At 36.5% G+C, this 24760-nt stretch overlaps 2 protein-coding genes across 4 annotated transcripts; one reads left to right on the top strand and one right to left on the bottom strand.

Moving 5' to 3' along the window:
- Positions 1-2625: 2625 nt before the first annotated feature.
- LOC139984387 (uncharacterized) lies at positions 2626-11183 on the bottom strand. 2 transcript variants are annotated; one of them, XM_071998286.1, is made up of 9 exons: positions 10869-11183; positions 9901-10098; positions 9191-9323; positions 8082-8154; positions 7381-7474; positions 6815-6933; positions 6220-6410; positions 5879-5955; positions 2626-5394 (listed from the first exon to the last, which is right to left on the bottom strand). In XM_071998286.1, exons 2-9 carry the CDS (start codon positions 10069-10071, stop codon positions 5152-5154), a joined length of 1101 nt encoding a protein of 366 aa, XP_071854387.1. In that variant the 5' UTR covers positions 10072-10098; positions 10869-11183; the 3' UTR covers positions 2626-5151. The 2 variants fall into 2 exon arrangements, with proteins under 2 accessions (XP_071854387.1, XP_071854386.1); XM_071998285.1 differs by having other exon boundaries at positions 9901-10093.
- Positions 11184-11382: 199 nt separating this feature from the next.
- Positions 11383-24592, top strand: LOC139984389 (adenylate kinase 2, mitochondrial-like). Of its 2 annotated transcripts, none has more exons than XM_071998294.1 (4): positions 11383-11630; positions 20539-20775; positions 22583-22750; positions 23292-24592. In XM_071998294.1, the coding sequence occupies exons 1-4, from the start codon at positions 11532-11534 to the stop codon at positions 23508-23510; spliced, it is 723 nt and encodes a 240-aa protein (XP_071854395.1). In that variant the 5' UTR covers positions 11383-11531; the 3' UTR covers positions 23511-24592. The 2 variants fall into 2 exon arrangements, with proteins under 2 accessions (XP_071854395.1, XP_071854394.1); XM_071998293.1 differs by lacking the exon at positions 11383-11630 and adding an exon at positions 17405-18155.
- Positions 24593-24760: the final 168 nt, after the last annotated feature.

The raw sequence follows: 24760 nt of genomic DNA, 5'->3' as shown, positions 1-24760 counted from the left end.
TCCTTCGTTCTTTGGAAAGTTATCCCTAATTAAAAGTGGAACAAGCCATCAAACTACAACCATTCTTATAATGTGATGTATATTTCAAGCGGTTTACTAATATCTGGTTGAACATTCTTCTTTGATTGCCAAACATATAGCAAACTGTTCCGATCGTCTTATTCATGGATCGATTCCGAATTTCTAGGTCAAATATTGGACTGCACTATTTTGTAAGTTAGGTTCATTTCAAAGTTAAGATCTCTGAAAAGTTCATGAGAAAGAAGTGTGTCCTTTCAATTCTTTGTACACCGGAAGTGACGATCCAATTTCTACAGATATGTTCACACTAAACACATGTTCTGGTAAGACACGGTCGAAATACGTATGTATAATTTGACCCTTCGATCAAGCATAGATCGAAGCTGGTACTCGTTTGGCGTAAGGTATATTCCAAATATGAGCTTCATAAAACTGTTACACTAGATGTATTTTTCATAGTTTCATATTTAATAAAGTCTTCTTTCCTTTTAACTGAGGATATGCCAATAAATCTTTACAATGAATGAATGAGCTGCATGACAAACTTAGACGTACATTACACATCAGTGTTCATAAATACGTTGTGAAGTTCATAAATATTCTAAAAGACACCCATGACATTTTGTAATAGCAAATGGTATATAATGAAATGCATAATAATCATTAAAAGAAGTTTGTTCGCAAAGTGTTGCTTTCTTAGCTCCCGGTTGGCGAGAAAAACCTAACAGCAACTTGCGGAACTGAAAGACAACATTATGGCATTTATTATCAACTGTAGTTAATTTCGATGGCGCCATGCGGCTTTTATGGATTTCGGAACGTTTCCTAATTCGGAATTTGATGATTACTTTCAGTTGACGGATATTGTTATTATTATTATTATTATTATTATTACACCGGTGCTTATATAGCGCAAAATCCCAGAGTTCAATGCGCTTTAAAAAGCAAATACAAATATACAATTGAATACACTTAACCATAGGTTTGTTTGAAATCAAACGACTTTAACGTTGATTTGAAAGTGCTGATAGAGATAAGGCTTCGTATTTCTGATGGTATAACTTGTTCCACAACGACGGTGCGACATGGCTAAAAGCTTCCTCTCAGACTCGCTTGTTTGATCTACGAGTTGTGAGAGCAGAAGTTTCAGAGGATGACCGAAGGATGCGAGAAGGCTTGTGGATATGGATTATTTCCTGCAAGTAAACTGGTGACAATTAATGAAGGCATTCGTATAAATGTGTGAGGATGCGAAATGGTATGCGGAGATGGCAAGGAATCCAGTGGAGCTGCAGCAGTGCCGTGGCTAGAGGTGGGGGGTCAGGGGGAGGGGGAACGTGCCCAGGACGCCGGGTTTGGGTCGCTGAAATGGGAGAATGAGAGTAAAAAAATATAAGCACTTTTTAGAAAAACATGACGAAAATGATGTATGTCGTCAGGCATGAATATTTTCCTAATAAGAATCTGAATGTAGTTGTTTTTATTTGTAAATTTATAGATTGTGATTTCCTTTCAATCCATTTCGACCGTTTTCTCCTTTTTTATCCTGTTCTGTAATGACAAGGGCGTAGGAACCGGGGGGCTGGGGGCGCCAGCCCCCCCAGTGAAAAATGTGGAGGGGCGGAAGTATCATTCCGCCCCCCCGCTTCGCAAGTCAGAAAACCCCTTTTTCATTTCCAAATGAGAAAAAAAATCTCATTTGGAGCACCAAATTGCATCTAAGGCCAGGTGAAAATACAAAATTAAGTTTACAAAATGGAGTGGGTGTTGAAGTGTGCTATATTGCACCAAATTGCATCTTAGGCCACCTGGAAATGCAAAAAAAATCCAAAGGGGAGGGGGAACCCCCTCCCCTTAGACCCCTCCCCCAGGCCGGCAGTCAATCTTCAGCCCCCCCACTCAAAAGTACCTTCCTACGCCACTGTGTAATGACTACATGTCACGGAAGTTTCGGGTATTTCAGTATACAGTTCCAAGATTTCGAAAGGTGGAAACATATACCACGACGTCGAGCGAGACTATCTGCTCTGGCACTCCTTAGTATTGAGCGCGATGAAGCAGACAACATTAACTTGTCTTTGATCATGTTATTAACTTATTTGCTGATGCCAAAGCACGCAAAAGGCAGTTGCGAGTTTAAACAATGTTACAAATTCAGCAACATAAAAGACGCTACTATAAGATAGATTTAGAGAATAAGAATACTAAGCTGTATGCGATTAATACAACAGCCTTACAACTTAGGATAATGGTAAAGTTGTTTACAAAGTTGGGAACATCGTAATGCAGTTTCAATAGCAAGAAAGAACCTACTATCTATGAGAGAATAATAATAGTTTTCGGGTTTAAATAATGTTATTTAGCAGTGTCAACAAAGGATGATGCAGGTTATATATATATATATATATATATATATATATATATATATATATATAATTTATTCATATCCTCCACCCCCCCTAGCATCCTAGCTGTACACACATACCAACCAACATTCCACCCCCCCTAACCTAACCACCTCCCCCCCCCCAGCAAAAGATGGGAAGAGAAAAGCAGTGGCAGCAGCCAAGAACAAGGAAGAAATCAAGCAAACAGACATTAAAGTAAAGTTATTTATCTGAAAGTATATTTCTAGCAACACAACAGTATTCAATGGTACACCAATTATTTAGCACTGGAATCAATAATTACATAATTGAAAACAAAATAAAAATGTAACTATAATTCTGATAACTTTCATTGACTTACATACCACATATTTAATCAGATAATACACATAACTCTCAGAAATACTGATGAAAAAGAATATACTAATAAAAAAGAATACTGTTTTTACACTATTAAATCTTTAGTGAAGTATCAACAAACCTACAGAGTAACATGAGTACAAGTACAATTTAGCTTGATATGACCATGGAGGTAAACTGGAGGTAAAAACACTCTGTTTTTACCTCCATGATATGACTAACAGCTTCAGTAAAAGTCTCTACCCGAGAGTACTGGTACTTAATGTGCACTATTATCTGTACAAGATATGCCAGGGTACCAGTGTGAGTAAAAACCCATGAGGATGAGTACCAGAATGGGCATGAGTACAGATAACTATGCAAGAATACCACTACCAGTATGGACTCACTTAAATTCTGCCTGTGAGCAAAAGGCAATGAAAAACAAGATTGGAATGTTGAAAATGTCTAAAATTATGAATAAATCTTAATTAATCTGAATCAATTGAATTAAAAGTTAAAATGATTCAAGACAGAGACAATTTAAACTACTGAAAAATGTGAATTTTGGGGTAATTCACTACATGATGAAAATGTTGAGGATCGTTGTAGCAGAACATGTCAACTAAAATGTAATCGAGTGGCCTATAAAGTTTCAGTATGCAGAAACAAAAACCTATTGCAAAGATATTTATATTCAACTTGATATCAAAACTTTGATAATCTACCCTGTACTGATAATATACTAGTTCATTTGTATTGCATTCAGAGAAATTTGAATTAAATGAAGGGTGAAAATTGAGAAAGTGAAAAAAAGTAAGTACACTGAACATAAAAAAAAAATACAAATATCTAAAGCTGATACAGCTGAATATGTTTATACGTTGCACTAAAAATGAAATATTGCATCCTTTTAAGATGATTCCAAAAATCATTCCATTTTTTGACGATTGAAAACACTTAAAAAATTTTAGTCCTTGTTTTGATAGAACTCTTTGAAGATTTTTCGAGAAAATATTCGAGATAGTTTTGACATATTTTGCAGAATAAGCCAATATAGGAAAATGAAATAAAAGTTAGATGCTGCTTGTTTTAAAGAAAAAGGTTTTGGCTACAAAAAAAATGACAACAGTGAATTTGAATATGTGATAAATATTTTATAAAAAAACATTTCTTTTTGTTTCCATCTGAAATTTGGTAAATTGACATCATAGGGTCAAACAAAATTCTACAATTTCCCAAACTGATTTAATATCTTCAGCATCATAACCCCAGCTGACCAACAGCTTTCAATTTATACAACCTAAAAAGCCTCAGAAAATGGAATTTTGCAGCAATATCGTTTTGAAATTTAAAACAATTGTTTACCTGTTATGTTATCTTTGAATAAACCATTTGATGAAAACATGCCAAACTGGTTGGTGATTCATTGGTTTTTTTCTTGCTTTAAAGCTACAGTCAATTAAGTTTTTCATCATCAACATGCATCTTTCGGTATAATGTATCTACTTTAGGTATCAAAATAACTTGGAAAACAACATGTAGGTATGAAATGCCAATTTCAACAAGAATGCTTGGATCAAATTCTTCCTTCATTGCTCCAAAAAAGATGGAAATAAAAAAAGAGATAATTAAACTTGTTAAGCACTATTTAAGATTATCTCAGGTATCTTAGACAGGCCTAACTAACTACAGCCTCTTAAAGAGTACTCATATTACTAGTCTACATTTAGGTTCTTAAAATTGATAATATTTTCACAAACTGGGCAAGATTTTTGGTGGAAAGTTTACATCTGGAAATGACTAACAAAAATGATAAAAGAAAGATAAACTTCATTGAAAAGCTTCGTAGAACAAATCATAACTTATTGCTACTTTCAAGTGTTCTAATGGCAGGTCAATAGTAGTTTGAACAATTTAGAAAAACACTTTCCGTAATTATTTTAATTTGCATATTTTATGTTGGATGTGAATAAATGTAAGAAAGGTGACACTTTCATGCAACAAACAATTTTGACGAATTCTTCAAAGATTGGTTGCTATGAGAACACTTAGAACTTTCAGATTTCCTACTTCAAAACTAAAGATTGGGATCAAAAGAATGATTTAATAGAATTGCATCCAATGTTTTGTCAACAGTAACAATTTAGAGAATTGATTGATAGATTAAAGCAAGAGTCTAAGGTTGATTTTAATTTTTCAACAACAGAGTGCATTTTGCTAATTTTAACTGAAGAAGTAACAATTGTCAATTTCAGTGTCTATATACTCTAAACTGATTTATATTTTTCAAAAACGGTGAGAAAATCAATTGAAGTTTTCATTTCTTCAAGGAATTATATAAACCGAATTATATATTAATTTGTTAGATTGTTGGTATTTAACGACACGTGGACTCATATCACTACTGTAAGAGGTCATACCCAAGTAAAGCCTCAGAAATCATATCGCAGAGGGAAATTAATTTGAAAGGAGGATGGTTACAAATATCCTTGGCATGAGGAATTGAATCGGTTATCCAAAAATATCTGAAATCTGGATCAGACGGTTCCTTGAAAGCGGTCGTGAAACTCTTCCAAGATTCTTGGGGAAATACCGCGTGGGTGACGTAGGCACTCACGGACCTCGCTCCTTGGGAGAGGAGGGCCTGTTGAAAGAAAATTTGGGATGAAAAAGTGGAAACGTATTTAATGAAATAGAAAGGATATTTTTAGACAATATCGGTAGCAAACATAAGAAAAGAGTTACTTCAAGTTTCAGTCCAAACAGGTAAATGAAATCTAAAGCTATCTGAACATTGCCCGACTTACCGCAGTCTAACTCAACTCCATCATTGTAACCTAGCTTTTGATAATTGCTAAGACCTCATAGTTGTGCAACTGATCCTTGCGCAGGGAACGACTGATAAGCACACAAAACGATGGCTTTCTACTAATGACTGGTGCTCGTTTAGGTCACATGCAAAATTACTCTCCCATGATTGGTTACATTCGTCAAGGCTGGACAATTTGTTGCCGTGAACCGTTGCACTCCGTCAACAACCCATGGGGCAAGACGTAACATGTTCAGTTTTCCAGACTGAAGCCAACCCGACTTAAAATTGGCGAAATCTTCATCAGTAATAATCTCACCTTACAGCATTCTTTAAGAGTGCCACCAGTCTGGACGAGATCGTCAACGATCACCACATGCTTGTCTTTTGGATCACCTAGCAAATTGGAATAAAAATATAAACTTGTTTACCATGAATGTTCACCCTTTAGGGGTCTTATAATCTACTTTTCTGACGCATTCCCCGTTGACCTAACTTTTGGGATCAGTTTCCTACCTGTTTAAAAGCCTCATGTCTGGACAAATGCAAAACAAATAAAAACCAAATACTTTACTTGGCTAAGTAGCAACTGCTGCTAGGCTCAAAGCGTGAAGATAAAAAACAAACAAAAAACTACAGAGCACTATCATAGGTGAATACCTTCTTTTACGTTTACAATCCGTTTGTCGCCCTCTCTGACTTTAGTGCAGATGACCGTTCGAAACCCTTCAAAGATGCTGTGAAATCTCTTGAAAGCGCCCTCGTCTGGGAAAGCCACTGTCAAGTGTGGTTGCATATCTTCTGGTAGACTTATCATTTCTCTGACTAAGAGAGGTAATGCACTCTCCAACCTGTGAAAGATAACCCAAAACTACTTTGTTTTAGAGACTAACCAAATCCTTTGCCCAATTTACCCCCCCTCCTTTCCCCATTTTTTGTTTGGGGGGGGGGGTCTGTTTTTTGGAGCATGAACAAGTCCTTTTCCTCTGTTTTTTGTTTTATTCTGGTTGGAGCATCAAGTCCACGCTATGTTTGCTCTACCCAGGATGAGATTTTATGGAGACAGTATATTGAACAGTTGAAGCATTAATTGATTAATTGATTGATTATTGATTGATTCATGGATGAAATTAATTGATGAAAACATCAATGAAACAATAGAGCAATATTAAAACATTTTCAGATGCAAAAGTTTTATTTTTCAGGTAAATAGGAATAAGTGTGTAGGATTGGGAGGGGGGAGTAGGAAACATACCTTGGAATCACATGATCCGAGAAGTAAAACCTCTCCTGGAGTTCATGAATATCAAAAATCACGATCTGCGATGGTCCTCTGGCTGTAGATGGAATAGCAGACAGCAACATGGCCAGAGTCTGTCAAGGAAAAAATATGATAAAAAAGAAGTCATCAAAGTAATTTTATTGTTTTCATTTGTTTTTCCTTTCCTGGTATTTTATCTACTCTGTTTAGCCCCCATGATTTATAGAACAATCTCATTCACTACTCTGTTGTACATTTAATTTAGTCTGTTTAATATTCCTTGAAATTCCTTCTTTTTTTTCTCCCTGTCAATTAGACAACATCATGGAATCAGATAACCCCCAGAAACATATTTGTAAATCTTCAGAATGGTAGATTCTGGAGCAAGAGGAAATTGATGGTGACTCTGAAGCAAGACATGGGGGAGGGTAGGGGGAGTAAAAATCACACCCTTGTGTAGACTAGGGTAATTAGAGTGCATCTTTGAAACAGAGGCAGATAAGGGAAAAGTGATTAGTGAAGTAGCATCAAACCATGAATTTATAAGATGTGGCTTTTACCTTTGCAGTGGCAACTTTTCCTTCAGTGTCTATTCTTTCCATCGTTCCTGTTGGAAAGAAGGGCAGAATAAACTTGAAAGACCGAGCCAAATACCTGAAGAAATAAAATAAAATAAAAACTTTTTAGAGCAATTCAACATCATAAAAATATGCTAGAAAGATGACTATAGATTGAACTTTGTTGCACTGATGATATAGCAATTGCTTAAACTCTCGGGAGAGCAGGTTACCACTTCTAAAAAGGAAACAAGAAAGAAACAAGCACAACTTGAACTTTAAATACCATATCTAATTTTAATTAAGCTGCTTGTATTTCATCAGCAATTTACCAAAACCTGCTGAATATTATTTCTTCAGAAGAGATTGCATTTGATCAAACTAAGACACCATCCGAGAGCTTAATGGGCAAGTGCTTAAAAAATTTGATTCAATCCTCAACATTTTGTGACACAAACGTATTCTTTCATGTTATTATTAAGTAAATCTAAGAACCAAACTAGAATTTACAAAGAAAACTTTTGACTCTTTAATTATTTTTCTTTAAATGAAACTTCTCTAGCCAATCTAACTGAACCTCATTGTTATGGAATTTGAACATCAAACAACATATATTTGTTTTTATCAAAGTTAAGTAAAATATTTGCTCTTAATGAATCACAATCAAGTCTTTTGTTTGATTCAATTTTAATATAACAAAGTACCTTGGAATACTGTACAAGATGGACAGCTGCTCAAAGATGATATCAGTCGACTGGAAGTTACCCAGAAAAATGACTATCATTAAAACAAAAGAGAAGAGATTGTGAAATAAATTGAACATTCCTGGAACGAGAGATTATTCTAACTTACATCTACAAATGAAAACAATAAAACTGGATCATGCCAATTCAGTTTAATAATTGAATGCTCTTCACAATGTAGTTGTAATACTTTCAAAGCTTGAAACTAATTGTGATTGGATGAATCTGGGATTTAAGCTTAAAAACAAAATCATATTTCTAGTACAGTTTGAAGACCATACAAATGTTATTTACATTTTTTCCCCCTTCAAACAGAAACGGTTTCAAAATAGTTGTTGCCATCTAAAAGCACCTAGTTGAATCAAGGTTCAGTTTTAGTTGTATAGAATAAAATTAATTACATTTACATAACTCTTGATAATAGATGATAGACAATCTTCTTACAGTCAACTGCTTGAAGATTGTGAAAACATAAAAATAGTCTCTAACAATAACGTCTTCAACATTCTAGCAGTGATATTAGTTTCGTTAAGCTATTAGTCAAACGATCAGAAGCTCAATTGCAACGATAATATCTGCTGATTGATGACGAACACAGGTCTGTATCAAGAATCCTTCCTCTTTTCAATGAGTGTTCAGAGAATTATGAAGCAGGCATGTACTTTTCATAACCATTCCTGCTCCCTGGAAAGACAATTAACATCCCCATCAGATGGTTGGGAGGGTTAGAGGATACCTCATGGGTACCCTATTGATCATCACTGCAGTGCATTCATTGGGCATTAAGTTATTGCTAGACCATATAAAGAACAGAACCAAACCCTATGGAACATCTCAACTGAGAAACCAGTAGCAAATTTGCAGAAGACTGCACCACTCAACAACATGTATGGAAGCAATTTTGAAAAGGTAAAGAGAACTTGGTTTCAGACCTGCTTTTGAACCAGGACCCTAATGGGAGTGCAGACACTCTAACTGCAACACCATGCCTTCACCTTCACAAGTTGCACATTTGAACATTTTTAGAATATGTTTAGAGGACTCCAGGTATTTTAGAGGAGAGTATCTACCATCTCTTCCAGCTATCTCGTGTACATCTTCTATGAAGAGGTTTGGCCATCCGTCCTTGAATTTCTCCCACTGTATTGTTTTGGAGAATTTGACAGGCTGGTGACACATGAGGCGCTGGTGACTGATACGACGCTACAAAATAAATGAAACAATGGATTCATGCAAAGATTGTTTTCTTTGTTTAAATGTGTCCATGTGCTAGTTAATAGTCACAGTTGATGTAACAAATAGTTTATGAATGTTCAGAGATTAAGTTTGGTCAAGCCAGAACCATTTTATTTCCTGTTTGAGTTGACAGGTATGTGGGAGAGGGGGGGGGAGGGGGAAGGGAGACGATGATATAAAAAAAATTAAGAAAATTCTTGAACATAAATTACTCCAAAGGATGCAAAATATAACACCGTTGTGCATCTAGGCACCCATAATCACATAACAAATTTATCAAAGGAGTGGGGTATATCTCCTCCCTGTACACCCCCCCCTGCCACAGCCTTCAACATCCCCCACTGGTGGGTTGTCAACATGATGAAGGTGAAAAATGGGGTCACCAGCAAAAGCTTTTAAGTACCTGGGGATTAGGACACCTACAAGGAACATGTAACAAATTACGCAGCTCATTATTTTGATTAAAAGTAATGAATTTAAATGCCAACGAAAGGCTAAAAGGAAACTGCAAACAGGTGCTTTAAAGTTAAAACGGTTTCCTTACTTGAAGAAAGGTCAGGTCTCCACTGCCTAGGTGAGACTTTCCCCAGCTGGCTGACAAATCTGAAGTCTCTGATGAAGGTGTGTGAGAACATCTCTTAGCAATAGCTTTAGCTAAGTCTTCCATTGATGGGTGACAAAATAGCAGGGCCGGGTGTTTATTAGGTTCCTCCATGACTGACACCTATATTAGGTCCCTTTATTGAATCAGAAACATAAGCCATCTGGAGTTACTTATGAGTAAGTATTGACCAGGATAGCCAGACACAGGGACTTAAACTTGTAATATTATTATACCATCTTGTTTTACTTGTTCTTATATCCTAATGAGAATTCAAGAAAGTTTTTAAAGATCTATGAAGGATGTAGATGTGTAAAAAAAATTAGCCAAATATAATTCCAACCTTTTAGGATATTCAGAAAAATTAAAGGCAGAAAGAGATTAATTCAATTATAAGTTAAAACCAACTACGACATTATTAAGAATTTACCACAGAATTAGCAGTTACCTAAAATTCTGATACATTGGCAATTGGATGGCAAAGGCACCTAATTGAAATAATTGCTATGATAAATTTTAAAATCATTTTAAATTATACGATATCATATTTACAATTACAAATCATGCTTATGAAAAGGTATTTGCATTGTCTAACTTTAACTGTCTAAGCCCTAACTAATATAACTAGTGTATAGAACTTAGAAGTAATTTGGGCATAGCCTAAGCCCAAGTCACGGAAGTCCTAAATAATAATAATAGGTCTGTTACAAGTATTTGTTAGCTTCTCGGGCCCTAGTGAGCTTTGGTCGATGTTAGTAAAATATTGAGAATCCATTTTCAAGTACAGATATATCATTGGAACTGATTACGCGATAACGTAGACTAGCTGATCTGAACATCGTAAGTATACCATATACTAGATCCTAACGTTAGGTCTAACTTAGTCAAACTAAAATTCTGGTTACTACTACCTTTATTAGAAGATTCTTGGGTACTTCGCGAAACTGAAATGATGGTTATGTTACAGCCAAGTTTTTGTTAATAATCCTCAGGACGGGTGCTGGCTGGGCTGAATAATGTTTACCACCAGTCCTTTGCATCAATTCCAGGTCAATATTTTACCGTCACCTCTATAAAGTTCATCGTACTTTGGCAATCACAGACACTAAAGTAAGGAAGCTTATATGGTAAATGAAATAGGAATGAGAATTCATCGTTTGGCTAAGTAGGTCTAAGTAATCAATTTTCCGTATCTAATTTCATGTTTAATGAGTTAGCAATGTTGAAATTCCAACGGCAGCTTCAAAGTTCTATCTTTTATAAAGTTGTTAATGTAACTCTTTCGGACCCGTATTCGCTTCTACACTAAACGCATATACACCACGTGGACAAGCGGTGTCTGTACTGTGTAAACAGTCATACAAATCAGTTACACTACGTTACTGCAGCAATTCTTAGTGTGGTATTTTACACACGATTCGACCTGTATATTGCCAAGCAAACAGGTATATTGTCTCCATTTATATTCCTTCTTTCAATCAGTTGTGCGAAGTCATCATTCTCTTATTGTGTGAATAAATCACCAGTATTGTCGTGGTAAGGTATAACGACTGCATCTGAAAAATACTATAAAAATGGCACCTGTGGCAGCTCCTAAACTTGCTACAGCTGACGATAGCGATGGTGTAAATGCTATCCTACTTGGACCACCAGGAGCAGGAAAAGGCACCCAGGTAAGTTTGACAAATTGCCAAGGTTCAAATGACAGTTGTGAACTTTTATCATTGAATCCTCAGTGGCAAGTCTGTGTTGCAGAAATTGTCATGTAGACTAACCTTGGCGTATGCCTCATGAGGTCTAATAAAGTAATATTACTGTGGCCTGGGAATTCTGCCAAGACCTAGCCTAGGCCCTACCTATATTCAAGAATATTGACTGCTGGGGAACATATTCTTTGAAATTTTACATCATGGTTATCGACCAAACAGACATGCGAAAAGCAACTGTTATTACCCCACTGTTCATCCAGCAGTTACAATTTGTTGAAATTTTTCAGCGGAAAGTACCGTGTGCGGAGAATAGCTGAAACCATTTTGACCTAGGCTTAGGCTATAGTACTAGTACTACAAGTTCTAGGCCCCTAGATCTAGTAGCATAGTAACACTAACAGTTCTAATGCCTAACTTAGGGTTGTACAAAGTTTTCAATGTTTTTGTTGTTGTTTTTTAGGGTAACCTAATCTATATTCATTTGGAATACATATCCTGAAGCTTAGGGGGATAACACTTTACTTCTTGGAAGAATCTTAAGGATATTTATGCATGACATGTCTTTTAATGTTATATTCCTCAGAAAGCCAGGCAAATGTATGCAACTACATTTTTATGTCATAATGCCAAGTACAGTGATACTGGTCCCAATATGCTACAATTTAGACATTTGTAAACAGTTAAAATTCTATCTTTACCAACTGTTCATATCGTTTTCGAATTACCACCCTTATAACCTTGCCGAAACAACCTCTAAGCCATTTTGGAGGATTGAATCTTCATGTGAGCACTATTAAAATTTTGAATGCAAAGGAATTTTTGATGACCTTTTCAAAGTTTTCAAATGTATTGACTTTGAAGCATGTTTCACAGTAAATGTTTCTTGTTTTTGAAGTGGCTGTTGGAAAGTTTGTGTAACTTTATTACTTCTCAGATCCGGTTTATTGTATATCCACAATGTTGTAACAAACCAATAATTTTACTTAATTTGTATGAGTGGGGTGGAGAGGACAGTTGGAGTTTTGGTAGCAAAACCCCAAAGGCTAACAGCCATCAATGCTCATGTTGCTTATTATATATAGTTCACTTTACAAATTTTCTACTTCAAATTTTTGTTGAGAATACTGACACAAACAAACACATGTATCCCAGTGGACGTTGAACAATGTTAAAAGTTGCATTCAGTGTAAAATAAGTGGGACAACAAGGATTTTGCCATGGTGATGAAGAAAAAGGATTTTTTTCCTTATTTCCTTCCAATTCCCCTCTCCTCTCTCCTAACAGCCGTATGATAAACAGTACTGTGTATCTGAGTCACAATACTGTAGTGTGGATGTACACAGACCTGCCTCGAAATTTGTGCTAAAGTTGTACTGGCTAAATGCCAGTGACAGTTAACAGATTTTAATGCATTCTGTATCTGTATTCTGTTCTTTAATGCATGTACTGTACGTAGCAACAACCTTAATTCTGCACACCACATGAGGCACTCTGCAATCTGTGATCTAAGCTACAATCATAAATTTTCCATCATGTTGGAGTGTTTCCACCATCTTAATTCCCTGTTTCACAACCTCCATGCCTCCTTCCTATCAGAACATTGCAATATGATATCAAAGTCATGCCTTCAACATGTGATAATTTAACAAAGTTAAGGTGAAGACGCCATACAGTACCATTTATAAATAAGCACAGTGTGGGCAAGGTTTGCATTTTGTAGTGACCAAAAATAGCATAAAATCAACCCTGCACTTGGTATCTTTCAGTTAATATTTAGCTAATTTTTAATCAATGATTAAAAATTACCTACAGTCATTTCCATTATCATGTCAGTACAAAGTTTCATAAGTTCGTAAAATTTGAAATTAAGTAATATCGCTGCCAGAAACTACAAAAAAATTGTGTATGACATGCAGCTAGTTGCGTATCATGTACGTTATTGTTCATGAATGAAATGTTCAACTGTGTATGCTACATATAACTACTTTGTAAAGGTAAACCCTGGCAGGCTTTACAGTAGTACATGCAGTGTACTTACTATACCACAGGCTTTATATGGTGAGCTATTACAAAGTAGTACAAACCCAACCACCATTTTAGCTTGTAGTGTGATGTACAACTCACTCAAACAGCTAAGAAAATTTTTTCCATTTGGGAGAGCTCTATCTCCTAGAGTTTAATTTGGGAGAGCTCTATCCTAGTTTTAAGAATTCATGTTTGTGAGTTGTCATTTTGTGAATTCTGTGAATCTGTGATGTCATAGTGCCACAAAAGATACAAAATATATATATGTAACTTTCTGTTTGTTTTCCTTTCTATATTTTCGAGGTAAAATGTTAACATACAGTATCTTGTATCACTAGGTCATGTAAAGATAAAATTAGTCGTAATATGTTACGTGAAAGAATATTCATCAACCTCAAAAAGCACTTTACAAAATTTTGGACCCTAAAATATTTTCGTATTCCTTAATGTACAACACATCCATTGTGCTTGCAGAGACACTGTAGAAAGACCACAGAATCTATATATGGGATGGATCTACCGTAGTGAAGAGCTTTTAAATTGTACATTATGAATTTGTTTGCATAACAAACCAAGCAAATTAGATTTAATACTGATTTGAACATTATGCAGATAGTAAATTACATACTGTATTCTGTACTGACATGACTGTGTCACCTTTCACACAGTCATCCTACACACTATCCTGTATATCTGCCATTTTATCTAAGCAAACAAGATAGTTTGCCAATCAGATAAAAGGTCCCACAAAGGGTATGGAACAAGCTAATGCTATACAGTTCAGTGATATACTGTACCCTTGGAGGAGAAATAAGAGAAGAAGATAAAAACAAAGGTCATGAGAAATATTTTACCTATGAATTTATTAAAAATTATAAATGTTCAATTTTACCCCTCACCTAGTGAACCAAAACCCAACTGCATTGTCTGCACATAATGTGTTGTACACATTGCAGACATGCACAGTAGTGTTTATAACATTTGGACAGTTGAGTGTTTAAAAACCAGTATTGAGTTCTAGTTGTTAAAAGCATTTCTTATGTTTTTTCCTTCCAGTATTTGTCTTCCCATTCACTGTAACATTATACTCATGTATTCACCCTGTATAAAAGTTATTCATTGTTGTATTCCTAACCCCTCCCCATCCCCCATCCCACCCAGCCTCCATCGCTGAAAAGGGGCGACATTGGGTGACATCTTCTCCCTTACCCCTGCAGTTTCCAAGGTCTGGTAACTTACCTTAGACAAAAAATTAGTTTTGTTGTAGTAGCCTAAATTACTGTATCCCTGCCCCATAGCTTTGTTTTTTCATTTAGAAAATTGATTACTAAAATGGAAAAATTCTAGCCTTGCATTATTAGTACTTTTAGATAATTAGCACAAAACTTCTTTGAAAATGGTTGTTAGATACTTTGAAACTACCTCACATGTCTTTCCACTACTTTTGCAGTATGCTTGTTACTAAGCACTGGTTTTTCCATGAACTCCCACATGTAGAATTAGTAATGTTCCCTCAAGGGAAAAGGCTTATACTGTACACAAAGGTTAGCATCACTGTATTTTAAGCCTTGTTTCACAAATTCACAAGTATTTTCAAAGATTATGCAAACACATCAGTTTCTGAAGGTCCTGTATTGAAGACATACTGGAATGCTGCATTCAAACTGAGTGTTCACTGTGTCAGAAAACTATGTGCGTTTCATCATGTGGTTCTCCTTGAGCAGTTTTTGTATGTATGTACACTATTATACTGTATATATATTGCAGTATGTATTATATACATACTGTATGTATAGTACAGTACAGGTGTAGTTAATTTGACTGTGTGGGGTTGTAGAAGGAACAGACTGATTTAAACTCCTTGCAGTGTACATGTTGGTAGGGGGGGAGGGGGTTATAGGGGTTCTGAATTATATTCAAGAAAGAGAATGTGGGCAATGGCCTTGCTGGGGTCGGGGAGTGGTAAATGTTACAACAGGTTTTTACCTTGGCACAGTACAGTGGGTACAATAGGAGTGCTCATGTACAGTATGGGGGAGACAGGTACGTTTGGACAGTTAAATTAAGTGAGGTATTGTTATATCAGTCCTACCTACCTAACCAACCTCATCCCATTCCTCTAATTCCACCTCCCCGATCCTGCATCAACATGGTCCCCGTCTCTGCCATATTAATATACAGTAATAGTGTCGGTGTAATCAAAGATAAATACTTCAACCCTAGTACCCTACAGTAGTTGTAATTTGCAATACATGAATACAATACACATTAGCAGTAACAATATATTATATTCTCCCATCACTCCCCTCCCCTTTCCCCTCCCTAAAGGTATGCAGTTGTAGTAATTACAACCCATACTGTGCACATTAACAACAGTATACAAGTATCCCTTCCACTCCCCTTCCGGCTTCTCTCTCTCCCTGACACTCTCCATACCCCCCCCCACCCCACCCCCTTTCTTTCTCCATCTTCTTAAACAAAGATACTGTATGTTCTACAAAAGTTACAACATAATTACATTTCCTATGCATATAAACCAAAGAAGGGCCACACTAAATTGCAGGGTCATTAGCACTTCAATAGTACTACAAACCCCCTCAAACACATGCTGAATCAGATCAATTCACAATCAGTCCCCTGTTTGTATTTAATTTACCCATCCCACACATCAATCGTCATCTCATCTGTCTCTTAATTTATTAAAGCTTGTGATACCCATTACTCATCCTCAGGCAACCCCTCCCCCTTCCCCCCCCCCCGTTATGCTCCATAAATATTTAAAACATCCACATCACTCTTAATTGCAATCAGTTTTCATCATTCCAATCTCTTGGAGGTAAAACTGCCCTGGTAGGTACGTGTGACCAATCAATTTAGACTTGTACTAGTTAGCCATGCATAGTAGTACACCGTGCTACAACTATACAGTACTACCATTATTGTTAGTACCCTGGGATCTGGGAATCAGTACTTAAGCATACCCATATATAGTTAGTGTACATGTCACATACAACAAAACAATTTTACTTGCCCTGGGATTCCATAGTGAACAACTGACGCACATCTGAAGCACTGTAATATACAGTATATACAGTACACTGTACTCGTATTGAATACCAGGGACCAGCTGTTATGCTTGTCATTTATTACCCTTCAGTACACAGTACATACCAGATTCTACCGTGAATCCGAAGACACTCAAAAACGCTCAAGTGTTAGTAAGGCAAGGATCTCCATAGATCGGATCAGCATATTTATTTTCACAGATATCTGCAGTATAGGGCTGTACTAGCTCTATGCAGACCACACTATACATTTCCTGTTTGATACATTCAGTACCAGGAAATTTCCGAGGGAAGGTTAACATTTTTCGATTGCAGGAAAAGTAGTGTATACACCAGGATATAGCATCCACTGTCCTGGGACATTTTTATACTACTCTAGCTGTGCTTGGACTAGTGTGTTGTAAAATGCGTTGTATTTCATAACCAGCTAGCAACGTAACATTATTACTAACTGTAAAGAATCTGTTTAATATTACCACATGCACATATCATTGATTGATATTGCAGACGGTATTAACAGTTCCTACCATATAGCAAATTGACGTCATGTTCTTAAAAATGCAGGCCTGTAGATAACTAAGGGAGTGTCATAAAAAAAATAGCAAATATTGCAAGCCAGACTTGTCAACATACTCCTACTGTGGATCTAGATGTGTGTTGGATTTTTCAGTACTACTAATTTCAAAGTACCTAAGTGCTTCTACAGTAGTGTTAACGTTTATAGCATCATTAATTGGAATCATCGGACGAAAGGTTTCATGAGCGAGAGAGTGTTCAATTTAACCTTGAGGCCTGTCGTGATATCGTGGGATTTTGGTCGTTAAAAGTACCGAGGAAGATTTAATCAACATTGCACTGTTTGGATTATTGATCTGAAGTTGCTTATGGTGCTGTGGTACTATACAGGTTTATAACAGACGGACAGTAGTGTTTCCTTGTTCGTACAGACTGTCACACAAATCTGGAGTAATTAATTTTGGGCTGCAGTGAAATTGTCCTTGTCGTGCTAGATATTATCTGTTCACAGACTTTTCGAAACCATTATTTGGACAACGTTTGTCTCACCTCACTGTCTATTTCCCGACTGTTACGGCTATAGATCGTTGAAGCTAAACCTTCTCTAGTCTTAAAAAGTTGAAATTGCAATTTTGAAGGAAAGGCAAGGAAATTAATAACCAAAGAAGTACACACAGCAGACTAGTCTTTGCGTTACTACAGTGGGATCTTGATTATTATTTCAATTTCAAAATAATTTTGACAATTTTGGAAGGAAAAAAAACAGAAAATGGCCGCTGAGCTAGAAGGAAGTGGTCCAGTTGAGGAAGTCAATGAAGATGAGGTTGGAATTGGTATAAATGCTATTCTTTTAGGACCACCAGGGGCTGGTAAAGGAATGCAGGTAAAGAATATTAAAGTGTGATCTTGAATTCAAATAAACATGGATGAAAATATATCATCTAGGAAGGAAAGTCAAGGGGTTAGTCATTTTGTTCTTGGGTGGGAGTTTGTTAGCAGGCATCCAGCATCATCATGTACAGTATCTGACAAAATAGGGTGTGGAAAGAAGGGGTGGGGGAGAGGGGGGAGGTGATGAGGACCATCAGATCTATTCTGTATATATACTTTGGTTAGTTTAGTTTATGGTCAATACACAGTACATGGAATTATATGTATATCTACTGATTACAATTGTCATTGCAAGTTTTTTAGGTTTAGGATCATTGGTGCCATAAAATGGTATATATATATATATATCGATATATTTATATATATAGATATATATTGATATATTTATATATATATAAAGATATATACAGCATTGTTACAAACGCAGGATTCTGCGTCTGGGACGCAATCTTTTAGCCAGGGTTTGCCAAACCTTCAAATTGCTTGCGTCCAGGGGACGCAAACTTTTTGTAGTACACACTCTCACATCTAGGTCCATGCAAAGCATAACAAACACTTTTTTTAAGTATCTTTCTTTCTTTTCAAAACACCACAACTTGTCAAAAGAACTGAAATTTCTTCCAATCCTTTGTATAGATGATTGAATTTGTTTGAAAAACTGCCAAGTACAGAGCTAACAAGACTCCTGTTACAAAGATTTTCATTCTGAAACTACAGTAGTCAATGGTGCATTTCCAAATTTCCTGAGATTTGATTGGCTAATAGTACCTATAACCATTGTCTGCAAACATTCTTGCATCTACAGTATGGGCAGCCATTTGGCAAAAAATACAACGATGAAACAAATAAACAAGAAAGAAAATTGGAAAAGAAGAAATAGGCAAAATGAAACAAACATATGTAATACTAAAAATTGTGAAAGGCACAGTTAAAAAGAGAAACAAAAACCAATCATTTAGCGAAACATATCAAACACATGCCACTGAAGGATAAACAAGGAGCACAGGGAAGTCAAAATTGATCCACATTTCAGAACAAAAAGATCAATCGCCACCATAAAAATGAAGATGTTGTAAGCAAAAGGACATTCGCATGAAATCTATTACAAACGCTCTCATGCGAAACGAACAAATGCCTATGAACTAAAAGGGACAGATTCCGCTGTTTTGGTTTTCCTTGACTGTGTTATATTACGAAATGTAGTTACGACATCTTGTATGCACGACACTTCTGTCCTACCATGCTGCACAGTGCTTTACAAGGTCAGTGAACTGTTTGGACTATTGTCGTGTTGTCATTGTGCCCACAAGGGAATGTTTTAGCCAGGGCAGAGGCAGACGAGGGACACTGTCATAATGGTTATCATAGACAGGCCTTGTCACCGTGACCAAGTACATATCGACCTGATAATTATAACGCTAAGACACAAAATTTCTATGCAGCAAGATCCGGTTCGAGCTGCGCCATTGCCGTATGCTGAGGGTATTTCTAAGAAAAAGAGGCATGCTTAGAATATCGCCGTCTGTTTTGACGGCCGTTTGTTTTTGCCCGCTATTCCTTTTGATTCTGTCCCAACTTTCGTTTTGATCTATGGGAAAATTTCAATCGTGGGGGCGATCTTTCATTTAGTTCGCGCAGTAAATGTCGTTTATCTACATTCTTATCATTGTTCCTTTTCATCTTTGTTCTTGTCTGTTTGTCTCTTGTTTCATCGTTGTATTTTTTGCCCAAAAGGCCGCCCATACTGCAATGCTCAATGAACAAAAAGTGTATTGTTTAAATGCAAAGTACAGTACTTCTAATGTAACTGTCCCCAGTACTAGTTACAGCTTTCATTATTTGATTATTATTTTTCCGTGCACAATATAGACCTATCACTATAGGCTTCCGTTGCGCCCAAGCCAATGCTTTGTCAGGTGTCATTACTGTACAACTAAGTATTGTGCGTACTTGTTGAGGTATTTTAAAGTGCATGTTTTCATGAAAGACTGTAGGGAGGCAAGGTTTTCTGAGAGAATGCAAACATTTTTAAAATCCTGGTAGCATATACAGTATATATATATATAAATTGTTTTTGCGACACACAACATTTAGAGTACTCTGTACTGTAATTAATACCAAATTTATCATAGGAAATTACACATACCAGATCAACTGCCTGTAATGCCTCCTGTCTACTTCCCACCCTCTTTCCCTTTCCCATCCACCTCCCATGAAAGATGAAATGGAAGCAAGTTATTGTAACTTTCAAAGAGAGTGCACAGGGTGCTGAACTGAATCTGTATTATTAGTCAAAGCAAGGAGCAAAAAACAAGGTTAATGTTCTGATTCAAGTTTGATTTTTATAATCAGGTCTCTCTATTGACTCTTCACAGGCACCTAAACTGGTGGAGAAGTTTTGTGTCTGTCACCTAGCAACGGGGGACATGTTGAGGGCAGTAGTGTCATCTGGATCAGAGCTAGGCAAGAAAGTGAAGAAGGTGATGGATGCCGGTCAGTTGGTCAGCGACGAGCTGGTCGTACAGATGATTGACAATAAACTGGACTCCCCAGAATGCAAAAATGGATTTCTTCTTGATGGGTTTCCAAGGACAGTTGTCCAAGCAGAGAAGGTAAAACTAACAAGCAAACTGTACAATTCTTGGTAAAACGCCCATTGGATGTTCTTTATTCTGTAAAATGGCTGCACGGAAGGGGGAAGGGGGGGGGTTGCGGGTTGGTAATCTGAATTATGCAGTCTGTAGGTACTTCACATTCTATGCCTTTCACTTTAACCCCCTCATCTACCACAAAAATCTCCAGAAAATTGCAGAGAGATAGTAATCATCTTAGAGGGGGAACCTTGTTTATATTCCTCAATTTAAATGTTGAATCTAAAATATTGAACCTTGTATCATGACCTAATGATAGCATTGGTTTCAGTTCAAAACATTCTACTTTGAAAATATGAAAAGCAAAAAAAACAAAGAGAAAGAAAAATATTCCACTATGTGGAACTATTGACATGTCATCATAGATTTAAAAATGACAACCTCCGGAAAATGACCTTAAACCATTTCAACAAGGATATCTCCCCAATGGATCAATATTTATCCTTAGCTGTTTAGGGGAGTTGTCTTTCACAAAGATCTCTGTCATATTAAGCCAGTTGTCCTGGTTTTGTTTGTGTCTTCTGGAAATAGAATTATCATATAGAAACTTCCTGAAATCAGAAGATTCTTGTTTGACAGGAAGTGTTTTCACTTCTAAGGTTTCATTTGGTTCCAAGTTGGTGATGATTACTTGGCCTTTGGGTAGGTTTACAGCAGCACACCTTCACTTACGAATTCCTGTACACTGTTTACAGTTCACACAGTGGCTATGATTCTGTGTATTGTCAGTCCATCACAGAAGCTACAGCAATATGTAATATGTAATCATTGTCAATACACAGACTATACTGCCATTACTAGATATAGGCAGTACCATATATATCCCAATATCTATGTCATACCAGGTGTATGGTATTATAAATAAAAGGTGTAAAGGTAGGTATTGCATAACAGCAAAATGGCCAACTTACTACACCAGTGAAAAGACGTTGTATATACTTTGATTTACATTGGATCATTTCATGTGAAGGAAATTTCATAAACCTCAAAATTACTTGATGTATAGTTGTGAGCAATTACATTCCAGCGTAGGTGGAGGGATAAAGCTGTATTGTACTATATGCCTTTGCATAGTACAGAAATATAGAGTAACTTACAGCATGTGTATTTTGCAATATCGTTGGAGGCAAGCAAATTAAAAAAAACTTGTTTACAAGAGATTGCAACATGTCCCTTCCAAAAGACATTGAGTGTGAGGGATTGCTTTCTTCATCTCTACTGACCATTATTGATATTTGAAAATTTGCAATTTTTCACTTGAAAAGGGAATAATCATTTATCGCCTAAAGAGCACATTGACCTTTGACCTCCACCATAAACAATATGGTTCTTCTGCTCATTAGAGGGAAGCTACACATGTTCCAGTATTAGGGTGTGGCAGCCTGCAGCTTGTTGAGATATAATGATTATAAGGTTTCCGCCTCTGTTCACTCTGAAGCCTTGCAGGGAATGGGGTAAATTGCTATACAAGCACGAGTAGAAAGAAGTATACATAGCAGCTTGTGTACACATGAGTCATGTAGAACCCTACTGTATATGAGACAAACCTGGAGCCTTCAATCTGGCTATAGAAAATGTGAACATATCTGTATCAGCTCTACAATGATGAAAACTAATACAGAATATTTTTGATTTTTCCAACCGGTAAACAAATTCCAATCCGTCAAGCCCCAAGCATTTAATGATAGTTGACTCTCGTTTCCATGGTAATCAGTATTTAAAGTGGTTCTTTTTTCTCCTCTTCATCTTTTGTTTTGTTGTTTCACAGCTGGATGGCCTGCTGAAGCAGAGAAATGCAAAGTTGGATGCGGTGGTTGAGTTTGGCATCGACGATTCACTCCTTATAAAGAGGATCACAGGGAGGCTGATCCACAAACCAAGCGGAAGGTCGTACCACGAAGAGTTCAGTCCGCCAAAGGAACACATGAAGGATGATGTGAGTAATTATCATGAATATTCATGTCATATCTGGAGTATCTATTAAACCCTATGAAAATTCAAAAGTGATAAGATGATCTCACCCAATTACTCACATCTTTTCTCAAAACTTCTATAGGAAACATTGTTGCTTGTGATACATATATGCAGTATGCTAAGGAAATGTATCCTTTTGAACTTTGTGGAAGTACACTTTCACTTCGAATAAACCCTGAATTTTAATGTTGCAATGCATTGTTGCCAACCAGTCCATTACTTGTTATTGTGGGAAGTTTACTATGAATATTGAAAAATAATATTTTGATGCGCAATGGTCGGACATTCACTGCCGAGTTGTTGAAGTACCACCGGTAAAAGTAGAGTCTTTGTACATGTGCCATAATTCCTCGTACCAGATGCAAAGAAGAAAGGGACTTTTGCAATCGAGTCTGTCTGAAATGGTTCAAATCCACAAATATACATCCTAATGTCATCGTTTTTAACTTGAGATCGACGATTTAACCTCATAATAACACTTTCACTTTTCCGACGTTGTCTAGGTAACCGGGGAACCACTGATCAAGAGATCAGACGACAACGAAGAGACGCTGAAGAAACGGCTGACGGCGTACCACACACAGACGGTACCCCTAGTAGACTACTACAAGAAACAGGGTCTTCATGCTAAGATAGACGCAGCAAGAGAACCAGGCAGTGTATATTCCAGTATCTTAGCAGTATTTGCACAGGCTAAGAAGGATAAAGTCATGTTTGTGTAATGAAGGCTAAAAGAAATAGATACACCTTTAGCAAATAATAGCAACAAAACTAAATAAAAAAATAGAGATATGTTATGGTATTGTGTTTGTGTATGTGTGGGTAATGTCAAAATTGACCGGTTGGGTAGGTTTTACAGAAACCTGATGAACTGTACCTTTGCATCAAAACTATAGTTTATCTTTTCTTAATTAAATTTAGTTAATGTCTGGTTCTTACAGAAGCTGGAAGATTTCTTCTCCTGAAAAAAGTTGTTTACATATATTAACTTTGAAACCTCAGGAAACAAATTAAATGGTAATGACTTAACCAGGGATGTGCTGAGGAATATGTGAGTGCCAGGCGGATTTGAGCAGTAGTGTGATCCATGTCCTGGTGGAGGGGGTACCCCCTCCCAAATGAAGTATGCTAAGATGGCAAATGGTCTTTTTCCTATTCTGGCGCAAACTTCTGTGCCAAGTATTCACCCACATTTTGATAAATTTGTTAAATTAAACACAAGAAAATGTGCCAGGCAGAAATGTTTAAAATACTGTTTAAAATACTGTTACTGCCGGGGTGGGGCTGGGGGCAGCCGCTTGACGTGAGCACATGCCTGCTTACTTACATGATACTTTAACACCACTGTATGCAGTAATGTATCAAAGTTGAACTACAAATAATTTGGTTCATTATGAAGTTGGCCTTTGCAATAAATATCATTTAGATAAATTTGCAACATAAATCAGATTTAACACTCTGATTTTAAAATGGAAATCGGCCATGGTTGGCTGAAGGTATATTTCAACAATATGGTGGTTCCATGGGTAAATTGATTTGTGAAAATGTTTAATTTTAATTGCGACCTTCCATCAAATTTGAATCATGTAGAAGAAAGTATTCAGTGGTAATGGTGGCACTAATGAGTAATGGAAGAGAAACTGTTCTACTAATTTGCCTGGCATTTATTTGTTAGCCATCCATTAGTGATCATCAGTCGCAACCGGGTTTCATCAAAGTCTACAGTCTAAACATTTTGTCTCTTTTTTTTACGATAAGAGTGCAGTCAAACAAGGAAGAAAAATACACAGAGATATATTCTTTATGTATCTAATCGCGTGATTCTTTTTTTTAGTAAAATATGTTGGGTGAAGCGTTCCTTTTGTTGTTGAAAGATTTTTGTTTTTGAAGAACTATAGAGGGTTGATCTAAGTTCTCAATGGCATGGAAGGCAGTTTTTTAAATAAACAACATCACTGCAGTTCTCCATATG

The sequence above is a fragment of the Apostichopus japonicus genome, chromosome 17 (assembly GCF_037975245.1).
Source record: "Apostichopus japonicus isolate 1M-3 chromosome 17, ASM3797524v1, whole genome shotgun sequence".
Taxonomy (NCBI): domain Eukaryota; kingdom Metazoa; phylum Echinodermata; class Holothuroidea; order Aspidochirotida; family Stichopodidae; genus Apostichopus; species Apostichopus japonicus.
The sequence above is the reverse complement of the archived record's forward strand: the minus strand, read 5'-3'. Positions and strand labels throughout refer to the sequence as shown.

Bases quoted from the DNA above. Each gene is read 5' to 3' on its own strand.
- LOC139984387 (XM_071998286.1), bottom strand. From the start codon at position 10,071: ATGGAGGAACCTAATAAACACCCGGCCCTGCTATTTTGTCACCCATCA. The intron at 6,411-6,814 runs GTATGTTTCCTA...TATCTTTCACAG, and splicing joins TCGGATCATGTGATTCCAAG to GTTGGAGAGTGCATTACCTC. The intron at 5,956-6,219 runs GTATTCACCTAT...CCAATTTGCTAG, and splicing joins GATTGTAAACGTAAAAGAAG to GTGATCCAAAAGACAAGCAT.
- LOC139984389 (XM_071998293.1), top strand. From the start codon at position 18,042: ATGGCCGCTGAGCTAGAAGGAAGTGGTCCAGTTGAGGAAGTCAATGAA. The intron at 20,776-22,582 runs GTAAAACTAACA...GTTGTTTCACAG, and splicing joins CAGTTGTCCAAGCAGAGAAG to CTGGATGGCCTGCTGAAGCA. The intron at 22,751-23,291 runs GTGAGTAATTAT...GACGTTGTCTAG, and splicing joins AGGAACACATGAAGGATGAT to GTAACCGGGGAACCACTGAT.